Source organism: Aulonocara sp. 'chitande type north' Nkhata Bay, linkage group LG18 (assembly GCF_057382095.1).
Source record: "Aulonocara sp. 'chitande type north' Nkhata Bay isolate Kocher_YH1m ecotype deep benthic linkage group LG18, A_spYH_male_GT1.1, whole genome shotgun sequence".
Lineage (NCBI taxonomy): Eukaryota > Metazoa > Chordata > Actinopteri > Cichliformes > Cichlidae > Aulonocara > Aulonocara sp. 'chitande type north' Nkhata Bay.
In genome coordinates this window covers 21066349-21089263 of record NC_141361.1, presented here as the reverse complement: position 1 = coordinate 21089263, position 22915 = coordinate 21066349, and the positions used below count along the sequence as shown (strand labels likewise).

Sequence of the window (22915 nt, the reverse complement as noted above, 5' to 3'; positions counted from 1 at the left end):
TACAGGAAGGTGCAAGCGTATTGTTTAAATTAGGGGCCAAAACTGGTCTGTATAAATGTCTAAGTCCAGTACGCTATGAAAACAAAATAAAATGCTTGTATTTTCTGACTACAATAAACAAAAGGATGATACTAAATAATCAAGACCTACGCAAAACAATATTTCTTAAGATAAGATACCTTTATTAGTCCCACGAGTGGGAAATTTCATGTTAAAGGGCAAATTCCCATCACAATCCCAAAACCCAAAGTGGTGACAGTTTACCAATGATAGACTGCACTGTGCTTGACTTAAAGGCTTAAACCTGTGTTCATCTTGGCTTACAATGCAGCAGATACAATCTATCACTGATCATATAAAGAGGACACAGCTGGAGAGAGTCAGAAGACCATTTTCATCATTTACTGCAACTCCTCCCCTAATACAATGGATGAATGACCTGGGAATTTGTGACTAAATCCCACTGTGGGGACTCGTTAATGGTACAAAGAAGCCACAGAGGCAAAAAGGAAACAGAAGAAGCAGAGTGTCTATGACAGGGTGTAATGAGCAAAATGACTTGACTTGAATGTGGAAGTGATCTGCTAAATCATTCCCACACCCAGCTGGAAAAGAGGCACAAGAGAAAGACAGCTAAGTCCAACCAAATTTGGGCTGAAGCAAACATGTGAGTCATACTACAGAGGCATATGCTGATCACAATGTTGATCCACTTATGCATTAAAAGCATACATTCTCCCACAGGTACTGGCTGAAAACAGCTCTCCTTCACAGGAAGTCTGGCCAATTTGCAAAGTACAACACGCCATTCCCCCAAGCTCACCAATATCCCCTTATGTGCCTCAGCATGACCTTATTATGGTCGAATCCACATTATTAATCTCCCTCAAAAATATCTCCTCGTCCTCAGAGATATTAAACTGCTGTGGTAAGGGTTCTGGTTATTAGGCATTTTCTCAAAAACATTTTGACTGACAGCTGCTGTGTAAGGACACATGTACTCACATCTACATCTAAGCTTTGTGTAAGCAACCTTACTAGGTCAGATCTAGAAACATTTAGCAATCACTGTACAAGCAGTTGGATTAACAGATGCATTCAAAAAATGATTCTTGGCCGTTATAAACATGAAGCAATAATTCTCGATAAAATGTAGCTGAAATATATAAAATCAAAGGTCTATTTATTCAAATAATTAATCATTGAGTGAAATATGCTGAGTATACACTGAATATATACTAATCCCGCACATTTCATTTAACCTATCCCATTAAATTTAACATATTGTACTGTATTAATGTTGCAAAATTACATGGAAAATTTACAATCAAATTACTTAAAGTACACATTTTGGGCATAAATATTGTTTTTAGTGTAGACATGTGGGGTCGTGCAAGATTATGACCCCACACCCAAAATTCCTCAATAGCTCAACAGTTTCTTAGGAACTCTGGAGGCTTTTGGCTGAGACGGACAGTGACTTGAAAAGAGAGGGGGTATGCATTAATGTGAAGAGAGTTTATGAAGACAGCATTTATGAAAAAGCAAGCAGGCTACACAGATGGCAATGTGGAAGGTAACTCGTGGGTCTCAGACTCTGAGCATGAATCTTGACGTCTCAGACTAAGGTCTTCAGAAAATCCTAAGCAGGATGTCTCTTCTTTTCTTGACAACCTTGACCCTCACAGCATCAGATGCCACAGTACGGTCCACTCTGTCACTTTGATTATGTCTGAATGAAGTCATGTGAAACGTAACATAGAAGTGACCTATGCCTCAGCAATGTGAGTTATCCCATGTCTGAAAAAAACTACATCTCTCTCTCTCTCACACACACACACACACACACACACACACACACACACACACACACACACACACACACACACACACACACACACACACACACACACACACACACATCAGCCAGTGAAGCATGAGTGCAGCTGAGTGAGACATAAGAAAATAACATAAGAAAAAGCCAGGCTGAACCTATCAGCAGCAGAGTATGAATCCTATCAGCCAGACAGACAGAATCTGTTCCAGAAAAGCCAAACTGTCTTGGACTGGTAACAAGCACTGGGAAATATGACTTTGTCTTATTATCAAGTAATTTCCTGAGTGTGATGCTTATTGTGCTCTTAGTCTTACCAATAGCCTCACAACTATTTCTAACAGGAATGTAGGAAACAGTATTTATTAAGCAGCCTCAGAAAATAATTTGTGAGAAGGGGAAAAAATTGGATATTTATCCAAGGTTCCTTCTAATCATTGCAATAGAACTTGGCACAAGGCTGGACAGATATCTAGACCGCTATGGTATTTGCTTAGGCATTCAATCTAATATTGTGATGCATGCGTGCTTGCTGAGGAAGATGGTGGCTAATGAAGAAAAACAAAAGAAGACTTTTGGATTAAATATGACAGCGGAGAACAGAGATGTGTTTATGGTTATGGTTCTATTTTGCAGAGTGCACTGTTGGCAGCCATGTTATCTTTAAGACATGAGAGCGCTCTGCAGCACACATGCCAGCCAGCAAGTTCAAGATACTGGCACGCTGCCCACTTGGGCCCAGCATGCTCTTGTTAAGCAACCAATGCTGACAAAGCACGGTTCACAGAAAGCGAGAGAGAAGGAGAGAGAGACACCCGGGACGATAAAAAAGGAAAGTTGTCAAGAGGGTAGCAGCACGTAGTGACTCTACAGAGAAAAAGCCTGTTCACTCAGTGGTTTTAAAGGTATACATATGCATTAAAAGCATGCATTCTCCCACAGGTAGACACCTGACAGAAGCACATTCAAACACACCTGTGCACACTTCACTGTGCTCCTTCCTTTAGCAACAAGCCCTCCCTTCATCTTATTTCTCTCTGCTCACTTTCAAGGCCCCAGTCCCTGCTCTCTGGGTTCTCACACATTCATGAGGTGAGAAGGGCAAATGAAAAGCAGAGGTAATTAGGACAGATTTGAGCCCAACTTCAAGACTTTATGGCACGTTGAGCTTCTCCCTTGCTCCTCCCTCTTTTCCTTTTGTTATTTCCCACTTTTCCCCAGTGAGGCCGAGTTCTCCAAACTCTGAAAGCATCCTTCTTGCATCCTGTCCTCATGTGTCATGTTTACTCAGGAGACTAGAAAGGCATTGCAATAGAAACACGCTTAGTACACACGCACTTCGAAAGACACAGTGCATTTGCTCCAATGTTAAGTCTATAAACACAGTCTCCCTCCACCCTGTAGACTAAATGAGACATGTAGGGACCGATTCCGGATATCCTCCCTAATTTGAGCATGAGCTCATAGCGCCGAGCAATGTCATTCTGTGTCCAAACGTCAGCCTCTAGAGCAATAACCCTGTCGTTTAAAACATCTGCAGAGAAATATACACGCAGACGTGAAGTGAGAGAACAAAAATGATGATGTGAGAGAGGACGGGATAAAATTAGTGAAAGACATTGCAGACAAATCCAGAGATTGCAATAAAGATAGAGGGACCTGAATCTGATGGATAAACGATGCTTGAAAACAGGATGTAGCAGTCAAGTGACTCACTCTTCCAATCATATGCAAAAGCAATAAATCAAATCAAATACATGCAATAAATGAACCTGTTGGCTCAACAAAGGCTGCGTTGTGTGGGCCACCCAGGATGATTCTGACAGTTAAAATAAAGAAAGCATTAAGCAAACTTTTTAATTAAACTAAAACGCTTCAGGCTAGGTATTCTTGTTTGCCTGTCAGTGCTGAGAGAGAGGAAATGAGAGGCATGGGGTTGTGAGTGCAAAGAGCAACTAACATGGAAACTACTGTCTAAAAAGGCAATTAGAAGAGCTGTAAATTCCCAAAAGGCAGGGGGACAATTACTGTAGGCAGAACTAAGCCACCTGGGAAGACAAACAATCTCACAGTGACTCACTTATTATTGTGCATTCCCATTATCTATTCCCCCCATTAGTTCGTCTTCTTATTCTGCATTATGCCTTTAAAAGCCGAGGCCTTCAAGTATCTTCAAGTCTTCGATTGTGGTTTTCGATCACATTGGGTCTGAAATTCATGTGCTGAAATACACGCGCACACACACGCACACAGAAGCACACGCATAGCCTGCCAGGCGTCTGGAGAGTTCCTGGATGATGAAACAAGGATCAGCTAATTATGCCACCTCAGTGAGAAAAGTAATCGTTCTTTATATGGCGTGGTTTTCAGTCCCTGTCACTCTTTCTCAAATTAACTCCTTGTCCTCAAAGGGCACGTACTGCAAAGTTTCAAATGTAGTGCACTCACTTTGTATGATATTTAAGCCAAGAGAGTACATTTCTCTGAAAAAGTATTTGTCAAGTCTTGTGAGGACAACTTGAGCCTCAAGGTGGCCACAGTGTCTAGTGAAGGTGGTAAATATTGTACATGCTTACATGTCTTTGGTGCATATGTATATGCTCACACACAGACACACAATATCCTGCACATGTAATATACACATGTTCAAAATTTCTATATTACACAAACATTAATGGCCTTTAGCTGTGAGTCAGGCCCCCCCCCTCTCATATCGGTGTCACTAGTGATCAAAAGTGTCAGCATTTTCCTGACATCTGCCATCCCAGCCTCGTGACTATATACCCAGATACCTACTCTCTTGCTCATCATTCCCACCTGTCGTTCACACTCTCACACACACGCAGACACCACACACACAGACAAACAAACACATGAAATTCATTTTCCTTTTCAACAGCTTGCAAACAAGAGTTCCCTGAACAAGAATCTACTAAAATCCTAGTAAGAATCCTTTTACAACGAGCAAGAAAACATTAGGCCACAGAAAAGTTTCCAAGCGAGATCACGCCAGATCTGATTGGCTATGGCAGGGTGACAGCCGAAAGCCCTTGATGGCAATTTTAAGCTGACCGAGCTTAGAGCGGGCTCTGTGGTTCACACCTACCAACCATCAGTGCCCAATGACCATTCCTTATCAGCTATGACATGGATTAGACTATGACTGTTTGTGCTATGGTTGAGAGAGGGAGAGTAGTGAGCTGACCTAGGTGTATCTGTGAGGATCCTGTGGGAGGTTTAATGTTAGGAAGAATGAATGATAAGGAAGAGAGGGGCTGATGCCTGAAAATTAATAACCTGGCTGTGGGTTTTAGGGCTGTGGGTTTTACTGGTATGATGAGGTGGAAGGACTATAGCTAAGGTTAATTGTATATTTTCAAGATTTTGAAGCTAGCAGGCAAACCTGTTTATTCACATTATTACAGGAACACAAGCGCACATGTGGTCTGCATTTAGGGGGTCATACTCATGACATGGCAACTCCCACATAAGACAAAGCACAGTAGGAAATTTAAGGCTGTCAAAACAAACGATGTCCAACGAAAGCACATATACATGCAGACACACTCCTCACACACCCCCATGTAACTTCCAGTGTGCATATCCTTTTGGCTAACCTTACCAATCAGCATGAGAGCTTTGAGTTCAAATAATATGAACAACAGTGTAAAAAAACACTCAGACACTGCACCCGTCGTGAGATTTGCTGCACACACCTGAATATAAGCTGAGAGCAAACAAAAAGAAATAGGAGGAAAAGGTGATCCACAGACAATTTCCTATCATTTAGAGTTTAAATAACAGCACCAATGTTATCAGACAAATTCATATTCTTGTTACTTCAGTATATGAGGCACCGGCTACTTCACATTCCACTACAGGCTCTCAGACAGCTCAGAGACTGTCCTTAGAAGGCCTTGAAAATTAAAGCCTAGTGACATCATCATTTTCGGCACCATCCAGTTTCTATTGTTATTCCATTGTTATTTTCCATCTTGGCCTTTTCAGGATATGTTGAACATCTGATCTTCATTCACGAGGAAGGCTCAGACATGAGGTAAGGAGGGAGGAATAATAATAACCCTGAAAAGGACAAACACAGCTATTTCACTTAATTGGTTTATGAGCATGCTGTAAGAGGAGCTTATCTCTAGAAACGTTTAAACACTTATAAAAATGCTTTGTGTTCAAGCAGTGGAATTTCACATAGCTTTCATTTTAGTTCAAGAAACATTATGGGGATGAGTATACACTTTCCAGATGACATACATGAGTTAAACGTGAGCAGTAATTTCCATGGCATCGATGTACAGGACCGTTCCCTTACCCGTTATTACTCCATTATTTCATATTAGACACCAAGACCAGCAGTGTTTCTTGCTTCCTTTGTATCAAAAATCTGGCCAATGCTGCATCAAAGCAGTTTGTGGCCATATAAAACTAATTGCATGGTACTAAAATTCCTGTAGCACTAAAACATCCGAGGCATGTTTCCTACCGAGTGGCATTGTACTGGAGGAAAAACCTGGTCTGTTTTAGATTTGTTTTTTTTATTTAAATGACACTGCAATTAGTGGAGGAGGGAGGGCAAACTTGGGAAGCTGGTGCACTGCTTGATTTAGTTGTGTGTAGCACAAAGACCTTTAACTTCCAAGATAGGCTTTTATCTACAGCAAAGATTTTTTATATCAAAGAGGCATCACAAACAAAAACTATATAAATAAATAAAGAACAAAAGCAAAAAGAACTATTACTTTCAAGGATTGTTACACCCTACTTCAAAACTACTATAATTTATTTTTCCAAGGACTGCAGTCATTGTTTTACTGTCCCAGGAGCAGGACTGGACCGTTCTGAAGCAGACCATCTTCCACAAAACACTAGAGGCTAAGAAAAAGACCTCCATACTCTCTTTTCCCGTCTACCCTCAGTGATCCTGCTTCATATTTCTGTTGCTGCCAAACCCAGAGAAGAAGTGGGACCATGCCCATTTCCTCAGTTACACTTGCCTGCACGCCAGTTACCAAGGTCCTGGGAATCTGAGTGAAAACTTACAAATAAATATTCTTGCCTGGAAACAAGCAAATAAACTTAGATATTTGCTTATTTTATTGTTTAATCTGGATTCTAGTAGAGGAAATAAAGTTCAGTTACAGGTCAACAAACGCTGGGTTTTCTAGCTTGATTCTTTGCAGAAGCCAGCCTCTCTGGGCTATCAGTCCCATGCAGTGGCAGGTACAGTGTGCTGCAGGTATGTCATACGTAGGTGAAGCATAACAACTTACCAACACGCTGAATAATTATACTATACATAAAAAACAGTTTCAGGTCAATTCAGCCCTAGCTTGACCCCCATTGTATATGAACTTACCCTGGAAGGCATCGACATGGAAAGCGATCACATGCTTAATCTCATGGGTGTAGGCCTGAATGTTATGGAGAGTTTCCCGTTTTACAGCAAACTGGTAGCTCTCCTCCATCTTCCGGGTGCAGCAGGATGGGCCTTGGTGCTTACAAAACAACAGATCTGCATCTAAGAAAGTAAAAAAGCAGGTTTAGTTTATTTGCTGTTCTCTTTTTTTGGTCAATCCAAATTTAGACAAGCTATAACGTTAACAGACAGAAGAGCCAGAGGACAGGAAGTGAAAGTCATCATCCATGTTTCCAGCCATAATATTTTCCTGGTAAATATATTGTTGTCTCAATTTGATGTGACTGAGCACATCGGTCATATCAGGATGTACACTGGTGCAATGCAAACACACAAAGGTTTACACACAAGCACAAACACAAATACAAGCAACAAGGGTGGGAAATCACATCTATAAAAAAACCTCCTGTTAATCACAATACTCCAGTTCATCAGCTAATACAATAAAAAAAGAACAGTTTAATTACAATTTAATTACAAGCACATAGTTTAGTTCAACTAGAAATTTGTACAGTAGTACTCTACCAGTGTTACCTACTTCTCACCAGTGCTTTTAATACTTTATAAATACAATTACAATGTCACTGAAACGGCCCTTTCCCACATTTATTTGCACAAATGCACATGCTCATTTTCCATTTTCATAATGTATAAGTCTGGTATGATAACTCATTTTACTGGGGGAAGGGCTGAACAGGAGTGGCTGGAGGCAGGTGTTGTAACCAGAGCCTAAAGCATGGCCTAAGGACAGACCACAAGACCAGTGCCTCACTGTCCAAATCCCACCATGAAACACAATAGGGTTTCATTCTGAATCCCTCTTTCCCTTCTCCTCCCTCCCTCCCTCATCCCCATTTGCCTGGCATATCCTTGTGAGGCCTGGGTGTCTCTTAATTACCCAGTGAGGCTCCATTTGTTCCCATCTCAGAGCCAGATGAGTGAAGTCATAACTGGCTGTCCTGCCCCTTACAGCTCATTATCTCTATCTCTGTAGCAGTCCAGCCCTTCTGTATTGGCCCTGGCTATTATTACATGGAGCCTAATATTGAGATTCTAATCACTTTAAAAGCCCAAATCAAATCAAAACGCTCATATAAAGCTCAAATTGGGTAAACAGACCCAAATTGATCTAACATTTATTTGTTTGCAGAGGGGTAATTTAAACATACACATCCCATCTTCCAACAATGATTGACTTAAAGCTGACATCCTCCACTGCACAAAAGTCATGAACTTTCTGAGAATGAAAAAGTTAAGAACCATCCAGCAACTACTACAGTAAACAACCTTTAAGAAGCAGAGCAAGCATGTGCTTAGAGTTAACTCGTTTGTTCATTTCATACACTTTGGATTAAATAGGTCAGTCACTGTATAGATTTTAAAATCTCCACCCAGTTCGGACCTCTTTAGCGTGGACAAACAGTTGAGTTATAGAACAAATGACATGCAAAAAAAAGCTCAAACTGTTAGTTTTAGAAGTGCTTCACAAACATTTGTAGCGTTTGATCCTGTAATAAAACATCCAATAACAATTTTAGTGTCATTTATTACTCTGGGAAATACTTGAATTAAGCTTAATTTATGCTTATTTGACATTAAAAATACATCAAGTTTTTCTTTAAAGATTTCTGAAAGGACAAAGTATTGTTTTTGCTCCATTTTTAGGCTAAGATTTTCCTATATGTGGTGCATGTCCTCTCTCCGTTTCTGTCCCTGACCCTGCTCAATTCACTGGCTGGCTCCTTCTCTCTTTTGTGTTTGCGTGTTATCTGTGATATGAAAGTAATATCCAGGGACTCATAGTGGAATTCAGCCTGGCTTCTTCGTCCACTGAGCGTAACTGTGTGGAGTAAGTGATACTCAGGAAAACTTTGACTCTTAAAGCCACCGCAGCAGACAGGACAGGCTGACTGTGTACCAAATATACTGAGCCATTTCCTGCAATCAGCCCATGCCACTGCTTTCCCCCCCTGTCGTAGCGAACAACTCCTGAATTTGTTCTTTTTTATCTTTTTGAATATTTATTTGGTGCTTTCTACATGAAGGAGAAGCATGGAACCTGTGAACGCAGGCCCACGACTCACTGAAGTCTACAATACAGGACATATTGTACTGTATGTATCAATTTTCATCTTTGTGAAAATGTTTTAACCATAATGCCTTTGTAATTGCAGTATAGCCAACATACAAATCTTTAAAACCCATCCTATTTCTGTCTTTCATTGCTGCGTGACTGGTTAACATTAAGTCACTTGAATGTAGCATGGGTCTTAAAAGGCTGCTCAGTTACAACATGAATGAAAACTTCTGCAAAGTCAAAAAACAAAAGGACACATTCGGAAAAAGCAACAGTTGATAGCAACAATAGCAAATTTCCCCCATTATACTTGGCAAACTACCCAGCTCTGTCAAAGTGCTTGAGGATGTTGACTTAACAGCAGTTTCCCAATCATGCCTCAAACCTTCAGGTGGAAGGATTCATATGTTGCACAGTGTCAACGCTGTTGCCTTTAAGGCATTCCTGCATAAAATCACATCTATATATAATTTTTTTGTCATTTGGCTCTACGTCGTCACAGTGCATTTTGAATCAGATAACCCAAATTTGAGCTTAACAAACTCAAGCAAAAACTTTGTAGGATTTACAGCCGTTTTATTTTATTATTTATTTTATTGCTGGGAAATAAGTAAGTGTCCAGATTTTGTTTCTCTTTTCCTCTATGATATAAAACAGCAATTGTCTCTGCAATCTCAGCCACGGCTCGCAGCTTTACACAAGTATCGTGGTGGTCACTCAGTACTGACCCTTCATTATGTAATTGTTAATTTTTTGTAACCTTGTTATGAGTTTGCAATCTTTGTTCATCTTCATGATGCTGTTTCTGTCTAATTAAGTGCTACTTTTTTAAATTCCTTACACAAACTTTTGCAAATCAGTGACTCCAATTCTTGATTACTTACCAGTGATCCCTTTTCAACTGCTATGCCCTTGTAAGTACAAATACATTTTTTATTAATGAATGAATGAATAATGAATACTTATGTACTGATGATTTTCTTTGTACCATCAAAAACACATTGCAAGGGTGCTGGAAAAACTTCTTTCACAGCGCATCTGCCTCCACCTCACCCTATCCCTATCATCTTCCTCTGTCAACCTCTGCATGTTTGACTTCCATGAACCTCCTACCTGGCGACTCTGGGGTTTTTTTTGCCTTATATACTGTATTTCCACATATGTTTGCACATGTTTCAATAAAGCACTCTGCCCATTCCAGCTTAGCTTCCTGTCTTTTTATTAGTGCCAGCCTCTCCAAACTATACACCACTCTACTACCTCCACTCCACCCAAAAATGAATTAATTCATTGATTAACTGCATATTTAGTATATCTTGAAAATCTACAAGAACTGATAAACTCTCATACCAGCCTTTCCAGGCAATCAGAATGTTATATAAGAAACATGCAGAGAATACTGCGGTGCAGAAATACAGCAAGATTTTCTTTGTACACGGTCTACAAGTTGAAGGTATGTATTTTTTATGTGATTCTACACGCAATCCAATTGGCCATTATACTGAGCTCTGTAATTAGTGCCTAATCTACATACTGCTCATTCTGCCTGGCTGAACTTTAACACACCCCTCTAGACGTCAACTTTGATTTCTAATCCCCTTAATTGTCCTCAGATGACAAATACCTCTGGGGTAATTTACCATTAATGACATGGCTCAGGGGTCTTGATTTGTTAGCCATGATCCCTTCAGCAACATCTCAGCACCCTTCATTGAACAAGCCAAAACATCTGAGTGAAGAAACTCTACTGCTGTTTACCACTGTTCACATGCCACGCCTATGTAGTACTAAAGTATCACATTTGAGTTTTCTACAGTATAATGCTTAGAAGAAGAAGATATGTTGCACCAACTCTGGTACTAATTTATTCATAGGTAGCTCACATCGCCTCAGTATGGTATGGAAATGTTGTTTGGATTTGGTATGCACTAATGAGCAGGTGGTTTGTGGTTTCCTGATACTGCTGTTTTTTTTCTAATATTTTTCTGAGAACAAGAATAACTTTGTTAGAAAGTGAGAAAGTGAGTAATTAATGCAGTTACCCTTCTCCTGCCTCAGGAAGTTAGTTCCCTTTGAAATCCAAAGATCCACTGAACTTTCAGGATATTTGCTCTATATGAACCCAAACACATTTCAAAAGGGTCTCTGCCACATACCTGCATTTTTGGACTACTTTGAAACTCAAATGAAATGTTTAACTTTCCCATACCCCAATCTGGAACAGCCTACAGTGAGAGTCTAAAGAGTCTAAAACCACACTAAAGGGCACAGACAGAGCAGAAAGAGAGATGTTAGGCTGGCAGGCAAACAGATGCAACCTGATGAAGCAGCATAATATCAGATGGGCATGCTTGTTTATTTTTCTGTTGATCATAATCAAGTAGTTGATACATACTAAATACTGATATTCAAGCTTGTTGCAATTGCAAAAACTTTCTTGTTGCCTTATATACTATATTTCCATGCATGTCCTAACATGTTTTAATAAATCACTCTACTTATTTTCCATTTTCCTAGGAAAATATAAAGAAATGTGAGGTGGCTTGAGACTTTGCACAGTACTGTACATGGTTATATTTGAGAGGTAGATAAAATGACATCATAAAATCACATTTTCTCCCACCACATAAGTGAGCCAGGAGGGTAACGTAGACCACAATCATCTGAAACACAAGACTGGGTCAGACTGAAATCCAATAAGATGGGAAAACCTACTCAGACAGGGTAATCTCACCTTCAGTCTGGACAGCACTGGCTGGAGTATCTAAGTAAAGAGATCAAAGACCATGCAAGATTTTTATTTTATTTTTACGATTTTACATCCTCAGTTTTAAGAAACTGGAGATTTTGGGTTTTTTATGTTGTTATTTGTTTGATTTTCATTCCAACTTGGGGGAAAAAATGGTTGAGAAACTGCCAGACAGAAAATGGACTAGTGCTCAATAAAGTCTGTATGGAGTAGGTGTGCTCCATGTGTGCACAGCTTCAGTAAGAGAAGCCAAGTTAAAAAAGTAATCAACATAGCCAGAGCCAATCAAAGAGTGTGCTGCACTTTGAGAGCTTGCCAAAGCCTTTAACACTGTAAACGGTTAAGGATGTGGCGACATGTGATAACACACTGAGTTCCCGTTCGCCTTTCTATTAACACGGCCTCACCCCTTTTGCATTAAACACACAAGACACTTTCTCTTTCTCTCTAAAACAGTTGTTAATGACTCAGTGAATTAGCGTGGCGATACGAAAATGGGAGGGAAACGTGAGTGTGGTGCGCATACAATCCTGATCAAATAGCTTGCTTAAAAGGTTTTAACTGAGCTGTAAAATACTTTGATCATATCTAAAGAATTTATCCAGGAACCCAATTCATCAAGTTATGTGTCTGCGAGCAGCACTTCTTGCTGTCTACTTTCCAAATGATCTATCTCCAAAAGGGTTATATCAGCATGCCGTAGTAATCACAGTATGGAGTGTTTGGCTCTCCACCACTGCACCTAAGAGGCCATAAATCAGAGGATAAGCAACTTCATGTCACTGATTATCAAAGTTCCTTTGATGATGAATCCAGCATTGAGACAGTCTCTCCTTACACTATAAATTGTAGCCAGGGGAATAAATATTGTCTAAAAAGCAAATTGTTTGGTAATGAAACATCATATTGGTGTTAATATAAATTTGAAAACATCAAAGTTCTTTTAAAGTCTCCTCAATTAATTCAGCCAGTCCTTACATCTTATATTACTCACTTGGGTTTTACACAGAATTATTGCTTCATCAATGCAGTTTTAATTTCATAATTAAAGAATATGAGTCCTTCTTACGCCACAACTTAATTCACTTGTGCTGTCCTTGAAAACAAGAAATACAGACTAAACAAATCTGCAGAAAACATCTCTACTGTAAAGTACATCTATCTGAAACGGGATCATTCAATTGGACGGACCTCTGGCTGCCACACTCCTGCCACTTTGTGAGAAATCAGTTCACCACACATGAAATGCAGCACTGTATCCTAAAGCAAATATCAGACTGTGAAAAGCACTGAAGTCTTGCCACTTCAAATTTCAAGCGTTGCTTTTGTTGGCGTTTCATCTGAGAACTGAAGCAGAGTAGCATAATTGTGTACACATACACACATATACACCAGATCTTACACTCTGACAACCCCATCCATTGGTGAGCACTTTGAAGACAAGACTGCATCTAACCCAAAACACCCACTCAAAGAAAAAAAGAAAAGAAAAACAAGCTGTAAGCCCAAAATGCAACAGTGAAACTAAAGCAATGTTTTATTAACTTATGGTCCAGACTAAGGAGTTACAACTGCCTCATTCTGCAAAATTAAAACTGTTACAGTTAAGAAGAAAGACCATTTCATACCATCGCATCGCTCTGTGTAACATCTTTTATTCTCAGGTGGCAGAATGAGATATTTATGTAGCTTCTTTGAGAAGCTGAGCGTGCAAAAGTTTGTGACAGAAGTCTTGTCTCAGACTGCTGACGTGCTTGGAAGGTCCTTTCGTTGTCATTAAGCGCTAACTACTGCTTGCAAAGGAATATTCTCTGTTGCTAATAGTGACACCCTACTAAACAAACATATCGAGTGGTTTGGATGCACCTCTTGGTATGTTTACCACTCAGCTATCAGTTGCACTTCTCCCAGTTACAGCATGCAGACTCTAACTGGTTGATACTTAAGCTGCCACCAACCTGCATGTGACTACTGCACTGAGCATTCTGGCCTGCAGCAATATACAGACATTGAATGCCAAATAATGATCACCTCTGGTCAAATAACATACCGGTAACTGATTTTTGCAGTGACAAGATAAAAATGCCTCATGCAGCAGACATACATCAAATGTTTTAGTAATAATAACAGTACCAATAACATAACACACACACACAAAAAGAGTAGAATAGGGTGAAAAGGACATACTGATGACTGTTAAACGTAGGAGATTGCTTTGTTGAATTAAAATATATGCATTTAGCAGCCACATTCTTCTGCAACTCTGTGTATTTAAGCATGGTCAAGACAAACTGAGCATCAGAAAGGAGAAAGAAAGGTGATTTAAGTGACTTGAACGTGGCATGGCTGTTGGTGCCAGATGGGCTGGAGTGAGTATTTCAGAAATTGCTGATCTACTGGGATTTTCCCACACAACCATCTCTGGGGTTTACAGAGAAAGGTCTGAAAAAGAGAAAGGATCCAGTGTGTGGCAGCTATCTGGATTAGAATGGCCCTACTTCTTCAAAATGATAGGAAGGCAATGGCAACTCAAATAACCACTGTTTACAACCAAGATAAAGAGAAGAGCATATCTGAAAGCATAGCACAGAAGCAGAAGATCACACCAGGTGCCACTCCTGCCAGCTAAGTAAAGAAAACTGAGCCTATAATTCACCCACGCCCACCAAAATTAAAAAATAGAAGTCTGTCAGAATTGGTCAAATCAAATCTGCCTTATATTAGGCTGGTGTTGGTGTAATGATGTGGGTCTAATAGTAAAATGCAACATGTCACAAAGCTGAGATCACCTCAACCTGGTTTCTGGAGCATGCCAGTGAGTTCACTGCACTCAACTGGCCTCCACAGTTACCAGATCTCAGCCCTTAGAGCGCCTTTGAGCTGTGGCACAACAGGAAATTCTCATCATGGATGGGTCGCAACTGTGTGATGCTATCATATCAGCATTAAACCAATTTTAAAAATCCCTGAGGAACGTTTCAGCAACTTGCTGAATCTGTGTTATGCATAATTAAGGCATTGTGAAGGCAAAGTGTAACTAATATAGTGGCCAGTGACTGCATATAGTCACTGGCCACTAATTTGCTCCATCTTAAAACTGACACCATCCTTATTTAATAGTGACAACATATCACAGTATTACTACCAAAAAAGCAAAATTACCACAGCAGGACTAATGTCTAAACTGGTTTATAAACGTCTCCAAGAAAAGATTGAACTGATGTTTATCCTCATAAATTAACTCTTTTTGTTTTTCTATTATTCTTTTTCGGTGTGCAGGAGGAAAGCACAGACCCCAAAACCTTTAAGGCTTTTAAAACAGTTTCCAAGCACTGCTGTAGCTATGTAGAGAAATTATTCATATAAAACGCTCTAAGTTTGTGTGAGTCAATCTTTAATAATTGCAAAGAAACCAGGAGATTTCAAATCAATCACTATTTTCACTGTCCTCATCATATGATACTATTTGCGTCACACTCGATCTGTTGTAGCTCACAAACCCTGTCTCAGCTGGATGGCACGTGAACCTGCAAATTTTATAATATTAGACCAATTAATATCAGACAAGACTCACACATATATGAATAGCATATATGAATCACTCACTTTAAGATCATGTCAGATTTGTCGGTATGTTACACTGTTTAGAACAGAAATCATCCTAGGAAAGTGGACACGCAATCCATCGTATTATTATATACACATGCTCTGGTCGAAACTATTTCAAAATTCTCCATCTAATATGACCAATATGGTAAAAACAAGATAGATGCAATATCTTCTTTCACCTCAGTGAACTTTTAACTCTTATAAGGCCATTCACAGTGATCCACATTCGCAAGAGCAATGTAATCGATATCAGGAGCCCATTCATTAAAGGACTTTTATTTATTTATTTTTTAAATTAAAGTCAAATCCTGGGCTGATTTAACATGACATCATCTACACCTTTTAAGTATGGCGTTTGCTTTAGTGTTATGACTTCACTCATTTTAAGACTAAAATGCTTCTGGAAAGCTATCAGACGCACATAGTGCGCTTTAGCCAAAGTGCTCCACGCCATGGGTGCCAAACCCACTCGCTCACCTGTGACAGGTGTCTCCGGTACCCGGTTCAGCGGCCCGACCTGCTGGAAAGCGGTCCTCACTTCATAACAGCTGTACGTGTCCACGTCGATCACTTTCACCGCAAACGTGAGCAGCGAGAAAATCCAAAAGCATCCGACAGAGTTTACGCGTGGGCATATTCCTCGCGACATTGCCGCATCTCACACCAGGTATCCTCGTGGATAGCGTACTGTAACCTGACTGTAAACTGTGTGACAAGGTTGGGAAGAAGAAGAAAAAAAGACGGTACGTGTGTCTAATGAAGCGACGATTAGTTTAAACATCTGACAAACTTCTCCGTCTGGTTTTCACATTATTGGTGAGTGTGACCGCCTCACAGCAGAGATTCGGGGTCTTCTCCTGGACAGAGGAAGAGTGGTGTGGGCTAAACCCTCTCTGTCCCGCGCTTAACACTTTGCATTGGTCTACTGCCTGCATGCCTATTTCCAAAGCCTTGCGCACTTTCCCCTCCCTTGCATTTTACTTCAGCTAAGTGCCCTTACTTAAACTCACTTCAACACTGCTACAGCAGATCGAAGCGTCTCTATCCCTTATGACATTCTAAATCCTTAATAGTAAAATATTTAAGATGCCACTTGCTATCAGTGCTCTAGCACACTAGACTTAGGGTAATATTTAGGCTAAATGGACCTCTCACCAGCATAATATCTTTAAGACACACAGAAAATTAAATGAATGTGGGGTTAAAGATGACCAGACATTCTGTTCAATTTGAAAGTATCACAACTGGCTCCCAGTAGATTCTACCTGCATTAAGGAGCGCTGGGATAGAGCTTTACTTGTTTAATTTACATTGGCGCCATCTTCTGGCGAAATGTTTAGTAGATGTGGTGGTGGCATCAAGTGTTCCAAAAAAACTGTTACAAAAGATGTCGATTATTAATAAATAGCAAATTAAAATTAGATGGAATGAAAACAATGCAATATGAAGTGTTGGCTTGTTAGAGCTACTTTTTTATTGCATATATTTTAACATGCGACTGTGTGGGGACATGTATTGGTTTACACATCGGCCTAAAAGACAAAAGCTCCCTGATTTAAACCTGGCAGGAGACACATTGGATTAGGGTTGTGTAAAAATGTGCAAAAAATCATACAACTGCTGTAGTGAGCAATTATGAAGAAGGGTAAAGCTGCAAGGAGTTCATTTTAATCTGAAAACTTTTCTGTAATAATTACATCTGCTAATATTTTTGTGGCACAAATGATTGAAAAGAAAATCTTCTTAGGGAGTTGAATCCATTGTTTTCTTGACCAAAGAGGGGATGTACTTACTTTTTCCGATGACTGCATATAGTCACAGTGTAAATGTCACCCAATGAAACCATCTTCAAAGCTTGATGTAAGAAAAGCAAATGGCGTGCAGCGCAGGGGGTGATGACTATGACACCTCAGAAACAGTTCAATGGGAGCACCTGTAAAGAATTTGGTCACTATGGTTTCTGAGCATCAATAACAGCTCACTCACAAAAAAAATTCCCAATAGTATATTAAAAAATGTTTTAACAAGTGCACATCAACAGAATGTCAGCTCTTTAAATGATGGTATGTTTTAGGTCAATACCTAAAATTATATTTGTGACTTTATACTTTACTTTTTTTGTAAGATCTGACCACACCATGTCAGCATAGATAATGTTGTATATAAACAGAGAATTCCCTTGTTTTTTCCCTCAGTTTATTGATGTTTTGGGGCTTTTTTTTCTTTTCTTTTTTTTTTTTACCCCTGCCGCTTTATTAGTTACACTTTTTCATTTCCAGCACCTTGATGAATCTACGCCATGAATAATTAAGCCAGCTCTAAAAGCAAAAAGGGGTCCAACCTGGTTCCAGCAAGGGGTACCTAATAGACTGATCAGTAATTGTATTTATTTATCATTTTATTGTTATCTGAATGTTGGCCTGAATAAAGGTACGATTCTGAGTTCCACAATAAGATTGCACTTCAGTCCAGTTCACTTGTTCTGAACTAAACAACTGTGTAGGGGAGTTATATGAACCCTAGTAATGAGAAGATTCAGACTATATAGCATATGGTCCTGGTACCATACCCTTCCTGTCTAGTTTATAGATACTAACAGCACTGGCTCATTGCTATGTAAAGTAGAGCAAAAGACTGCTTGGCAATTAGGTATACTGTTAGGGAAATACTGGAGAATTATTGATTCAGAGGTCATGTTCTGCCCCCAGTAGCGTTGTAGAGTCTAGTAACACAAATACACATTACTAGAATGCCCTACCTTCCTACATAAATACATTTTTTAACTGGAAGCTGTAGCTGTATGTCTTGGCCATACTCTCCAGCTCAAAGGTATTTGCTTCAGGTCTCAATATGGATTATGTACATGGTCAATAAACATACTAACAATACTACTACAAGTAATAATAGCAGTAATAATATTAAAATCAGATCCATGTCTACAAGAAAATAATCTGTCACTAAGAAATTGCTTGAAGTGAAAGGCAGTTGCTGGTATGAAAAACATTACATTTTATAAACAAGTTTAGCAGTTTTGGGTCTGTCTTTGTTCTCAGATGTATGAGTATTGCTCAAAGTAACCTGGGGTAATTTGAGACAACTACTGGAGATAACATTAAAATTCTGCATTCTGAAATTCTTTGGTGGAGGTAATGGCATATTTTCTTAATTGTGCAAAAGTATGTTCACAAGAAGATGAATTATGAAGTTTCTCACCAGGTAGTTATATACTCCTGCGCCCCTTATGTATAAAGCTTGTGAAAGTTTAACACAGACAAAAAAAAAATACCCCCAAAAATCAGCTGAGTCTCAGAATTAATGCTACTAAACTGCTCAAACACCTGTTCAAGCTAGCTAATAAACACGACTAGCTGTGTTTTTGCAAGGATGCTAGCAGGTAGCGCAGTCTTACAATAAAACAAGCGAGGTAGAAGATTTGGGGGGCTTGAAAATCTGCCATTATTTACAAAAATTGACAGCTATGACTGCTATGATTATAAGCAAACTAGGGCTTGGACCATACACTACTCTACACAGGTGTTGCTAAGCTAGCGTAATGAACGCTGAACAACAAGAAAGGTGAGAGATGAATATTTCCCCACCTATGCACTCACACACGCACGCACACACATTTGGCCACTGATGTTTACACACAGATAGACAAAGATATGCAGAGTGCAAAGGTTGTTGGGAAAAGGTAAGAAATAATGAGTTTCTGCTATTTTTACAGCAGATGGCGCCAGTCACCTAACTTGTCCTCTTTCAGATGACATTCAGTCCCCATTTACCCGCAGGTTTTCTCTACAAACATGTATCACAGTATAACAAAAAGCTCAACTGGAGGCACGAGAATACCATGTTTTGTTCTTTTTTTTTTTTAATTTTCGATCGTGTGTTTTCAAAAAACAAACAAACATCTGAACTGAAATAATCTCCTGTATTCTAACACAGCTGTGAGCAGTGAGTCATCTGTCACCTCTGGTATTCTCACAGTCATTTTAGGATGAGACAGACATGATAAATAACATCAGCTGGTGATTACAGAAGAACAATATGTTCTAGTATGTACAGTGCACCGTAACTAGAAACCAAACCTCAACCAAATCATGTCGTGTTAAAAACTGATGTATCTGATCCCGTTGAACTCAGTTCTGTCTTATGACTTATGTGAAACGACCAGGAAGCTGCAGCAATTATGTTTGTCATTTGTCCTCATGCTGTGTCTGAGACCAGCAGCTAGTACACCGTCTGTGGGGGCTTTAGCCCATCAGTCCTGGCCCTCTAAACTGGGGATTTAAGGGGCTTACAGGGGGCTAAACCCCCAAGATTGGAGCCCTCAACCGCCTGTTTGAGAGATTACAGTCTTCAGTCTCTTATTTTCACCTCTCTGTCTTGGTGGAACAGCGGGAAGTGCGGAGGGTGGTCGTTAGAGACATGCCTCAGCTTGACATCTCCAGAGAGAGGAAGTGCAGATAATTGTTGTGTTAGTGTTAAGAAGGTTGATGAAGACTTTTAAAAACAAAACAAAAAAAAACAACAACTTTCAAACTAAAAAGCTTTTTAACATTTCTAAATATATTGAGTTTGGAGATGGGAAGAGGTGTATATTATTGTATGCACATATGGATCAAGGCCGTATGTAAAAAAATATATATATATAATTTCTACTCCTATAATAAACAATTAGGTTAAAACATTTACAGTGGGGCAAAAAAGTATTTAGTCAGCCACCGATTGTGCAAGTTCCCCCACTTAAAATGATGACAGAGGTCAGTAATTTGCACCAGAGGTACACTTCAACTGTGAGAGACCGAATGTGAAAAAAAAATCCATGAATTCACATGGTAGGATTTGTAAAGAATTTATTCGTAAATCAGGGTGGAAAATAAGTATTTGGTCACCTCAAACAAGGAAAATCTCTGGCTCTCACAGACCTGTAACGTCTTCTGTAAGAAGCTTTTCTGTCCCCCACTCGTTACCTGTATGAATGGCACCTGTTTGAACTCATCATCTGTATAAAAGACACCTGTCCACAGCCTCAAACAGTCAGACTCCAAACTCCGCCATGGCCAAGACCAAAGAGCTTTCGAAGGACACCAGGAAAAGTATTGTAGACCTGCACCAGACTGGGAAGAGTGAATCTACAATAGGCAAGCAGCTTGGTGTGAAAAAATCAACTGTGGGAGCAATCATCAGAAAATGGAAGACATACAAGACCACTGATAATCTCCCTCGATCTGGGGCTCCACGCAAGATCTCATCCCGTGGGGTCAAAATGATCATGAGAACGGTGAGCAAAGATCCCAGAACCACACGGGGGGACCTGGTGAATGACCTGCAGAGAGCTGGGACCAAAGTAACAAAGGTCACCATCAGTAACACACTACAACGGCAGGGAATCAAATCCCGCAGTGCCAGACGTGTTCCGCTGCTGAAGCCAGTGCATGTCCAGGCCCGTCTGAAGTTTGCCAGAGAGCACATGGATGATACAGCAGAGGATTGGGAGAATGTCATGTGGTCAGATGAAACCAAAGTAGAACTTTTTGGTATAAACTCAACTCGTCGTGTTTGGAGGAAGAAGAATACTGAGTTGCATCCCAAGAACACCATACCTACTGTGAAGCATGGGGGTGGAAACATCATGCTATGGGGCTGTTTTTCTGCCAAGGGGACAGGACGACTGATCCGTGTTAAGGACAGAATGAATGGGGCCATGTATCGTGAGATTTTGAGCCAAAACCTCCTTCTCATCAGTGAGAACTTTGAAGATGAAACGAGGCTGGGTCTTCCAACATGACAATGATCCAAAACACACCGCCCGGGCAACAAAGGAGTGGCTCCGTAAGAAGCATTTGAAAGTCCTGGAGTGGCCTAGCCAGTCTCCAGACCTCAACCCCATAGAAAATCTGTGGCGGGAGTTGAAAGTCCGTGTTGCTCGGCGACAGCCCCAAAACATCGCTGCTCTCGAGAAGATCTGCATGGAGGAATGGGTCAAAATACCAGCTACTGTGTGTGCAAACCTGGTAAAGACCTATAGTAAACGTTTGACCTCTGTTATTGCCAACAAAGGTTATGTTGCAAAGTATTGAGTTGTATTTTTGTTATTGACCAAATACTTATTTTCCACCCTGATTTACGAATAAATTCTTTACAAATCCTACCATGTGAATTCATGGATTTTTTTTTCACATTCTGTCTCTCACAGTTGAAGTGTACCTCTGGTGCAAATTACTGACCTCTGTCATCATTTTAGGTGGGGGAACTTGCACAATCGGTGGCTGACTAAATACTTTTTTGCCCCACTGTATATAAAAAAACACTTTTACTTATGGAAGTCGCCTCTTTTCCTTTTTCCTCAAATGCAAGTTTATTATAATAATTAAGTAAGAATCAAGTTCACACTATTAAATCATAGTATAAGACATGCAAGTCTTTAAGACTATATGAAACACTGACATTTACTCTGTTATTTTCTGCTTCTCCTCCATTTGGGAGTGGTCAGATGTCTGCAGATTGCTGGTCAGAGCATGAAGCTTATGCTCTATTTCTCTCTTAGAGATGTGAGGAATGGAAGTAAGCCATGCTGCATCTTTAATGGGAGTCTGACATCTTTAGTGCCGCTGTCTCACTATCTGTCTTGCCAGTGCCTTCTTCAGCATCACCTTCATGGCACTTCCAGAGCGGACAGAATACAGAGAATGCCACAAAGCATCACAGGCCCTTTTAGGCATATGAATACCGCCTCACGCACTGTTGAGAAGTAGAAATCATTTTCTAGTTTTAGATAGCAAGAAACAGCACCTAATAAATCACGGGAAAGAATTGAAATGATTCTGTCTCCTCAGTGACATTTAATTGATTGGCATAATGGTTTTTATAGACTCTTCATTAGCCTGTTACAGCACTGAATCAATGCAACATCATTACAAGCATGATTGAACTGAGTACCAGGCATCTGCTGCAGGGCACATTGGTCTCTGTTTGTACAGTCATTAATGTCTCACTACACACATGAACTGGCAAGGTTATATACTTTACAAGTGACTTGAATCTGAATGACTGAGTGCCTTTTATTGGCTTGATACTAAATGAGGAGGATGTAGTCTAAGCGCTAAATTGACAACAACAACAAACAAAGGACATCTATTGTTCACTAAATAGGGGTAAAAATGCATCGTGTCCACTGGAAATATTTATTGACTTTGTTATTGTCACATT

At 39.9% G+C, this 22915-nt stretch overlaps 1 protein-coding gene across 3 annotated transcripts in view; it reads right to left on the bottom strand.

The window, feature by feature from the left end:
* gpc5c (glypican 5c) overlaps nt 1-19479 on the bottom strand; it is a 110208-nt gene extending 90729 nt beyond the window's left edge. For 2 of the 3 annotated variants that reach the window (XM_086271416.1, XM_086271418.1), the window contains exons 1-2: nt 16178-16607; nt 7206-7367 (exon numbers count right to left, since the gene is read on the bottom strand). In XM_086271416.1, coding sequence (XP_086127542.1) covers nt 7206-7367; nt 16178-16349 — 334 coding nt within the window. In that variant the 5' untranslated portion in view covers nt 16350-16607. Of the gene's footprint in view, nt 1-7205; nt 7368-16177; nt 16608-17493; nt 17634-19444 lie in introns of those variants that run through there. The other variant, XM_086271417.1, reaches the window with a different exon arrangement.
* Between the last annotated feature and the right edge of the window lie 3436 nt (nt 19480-22915).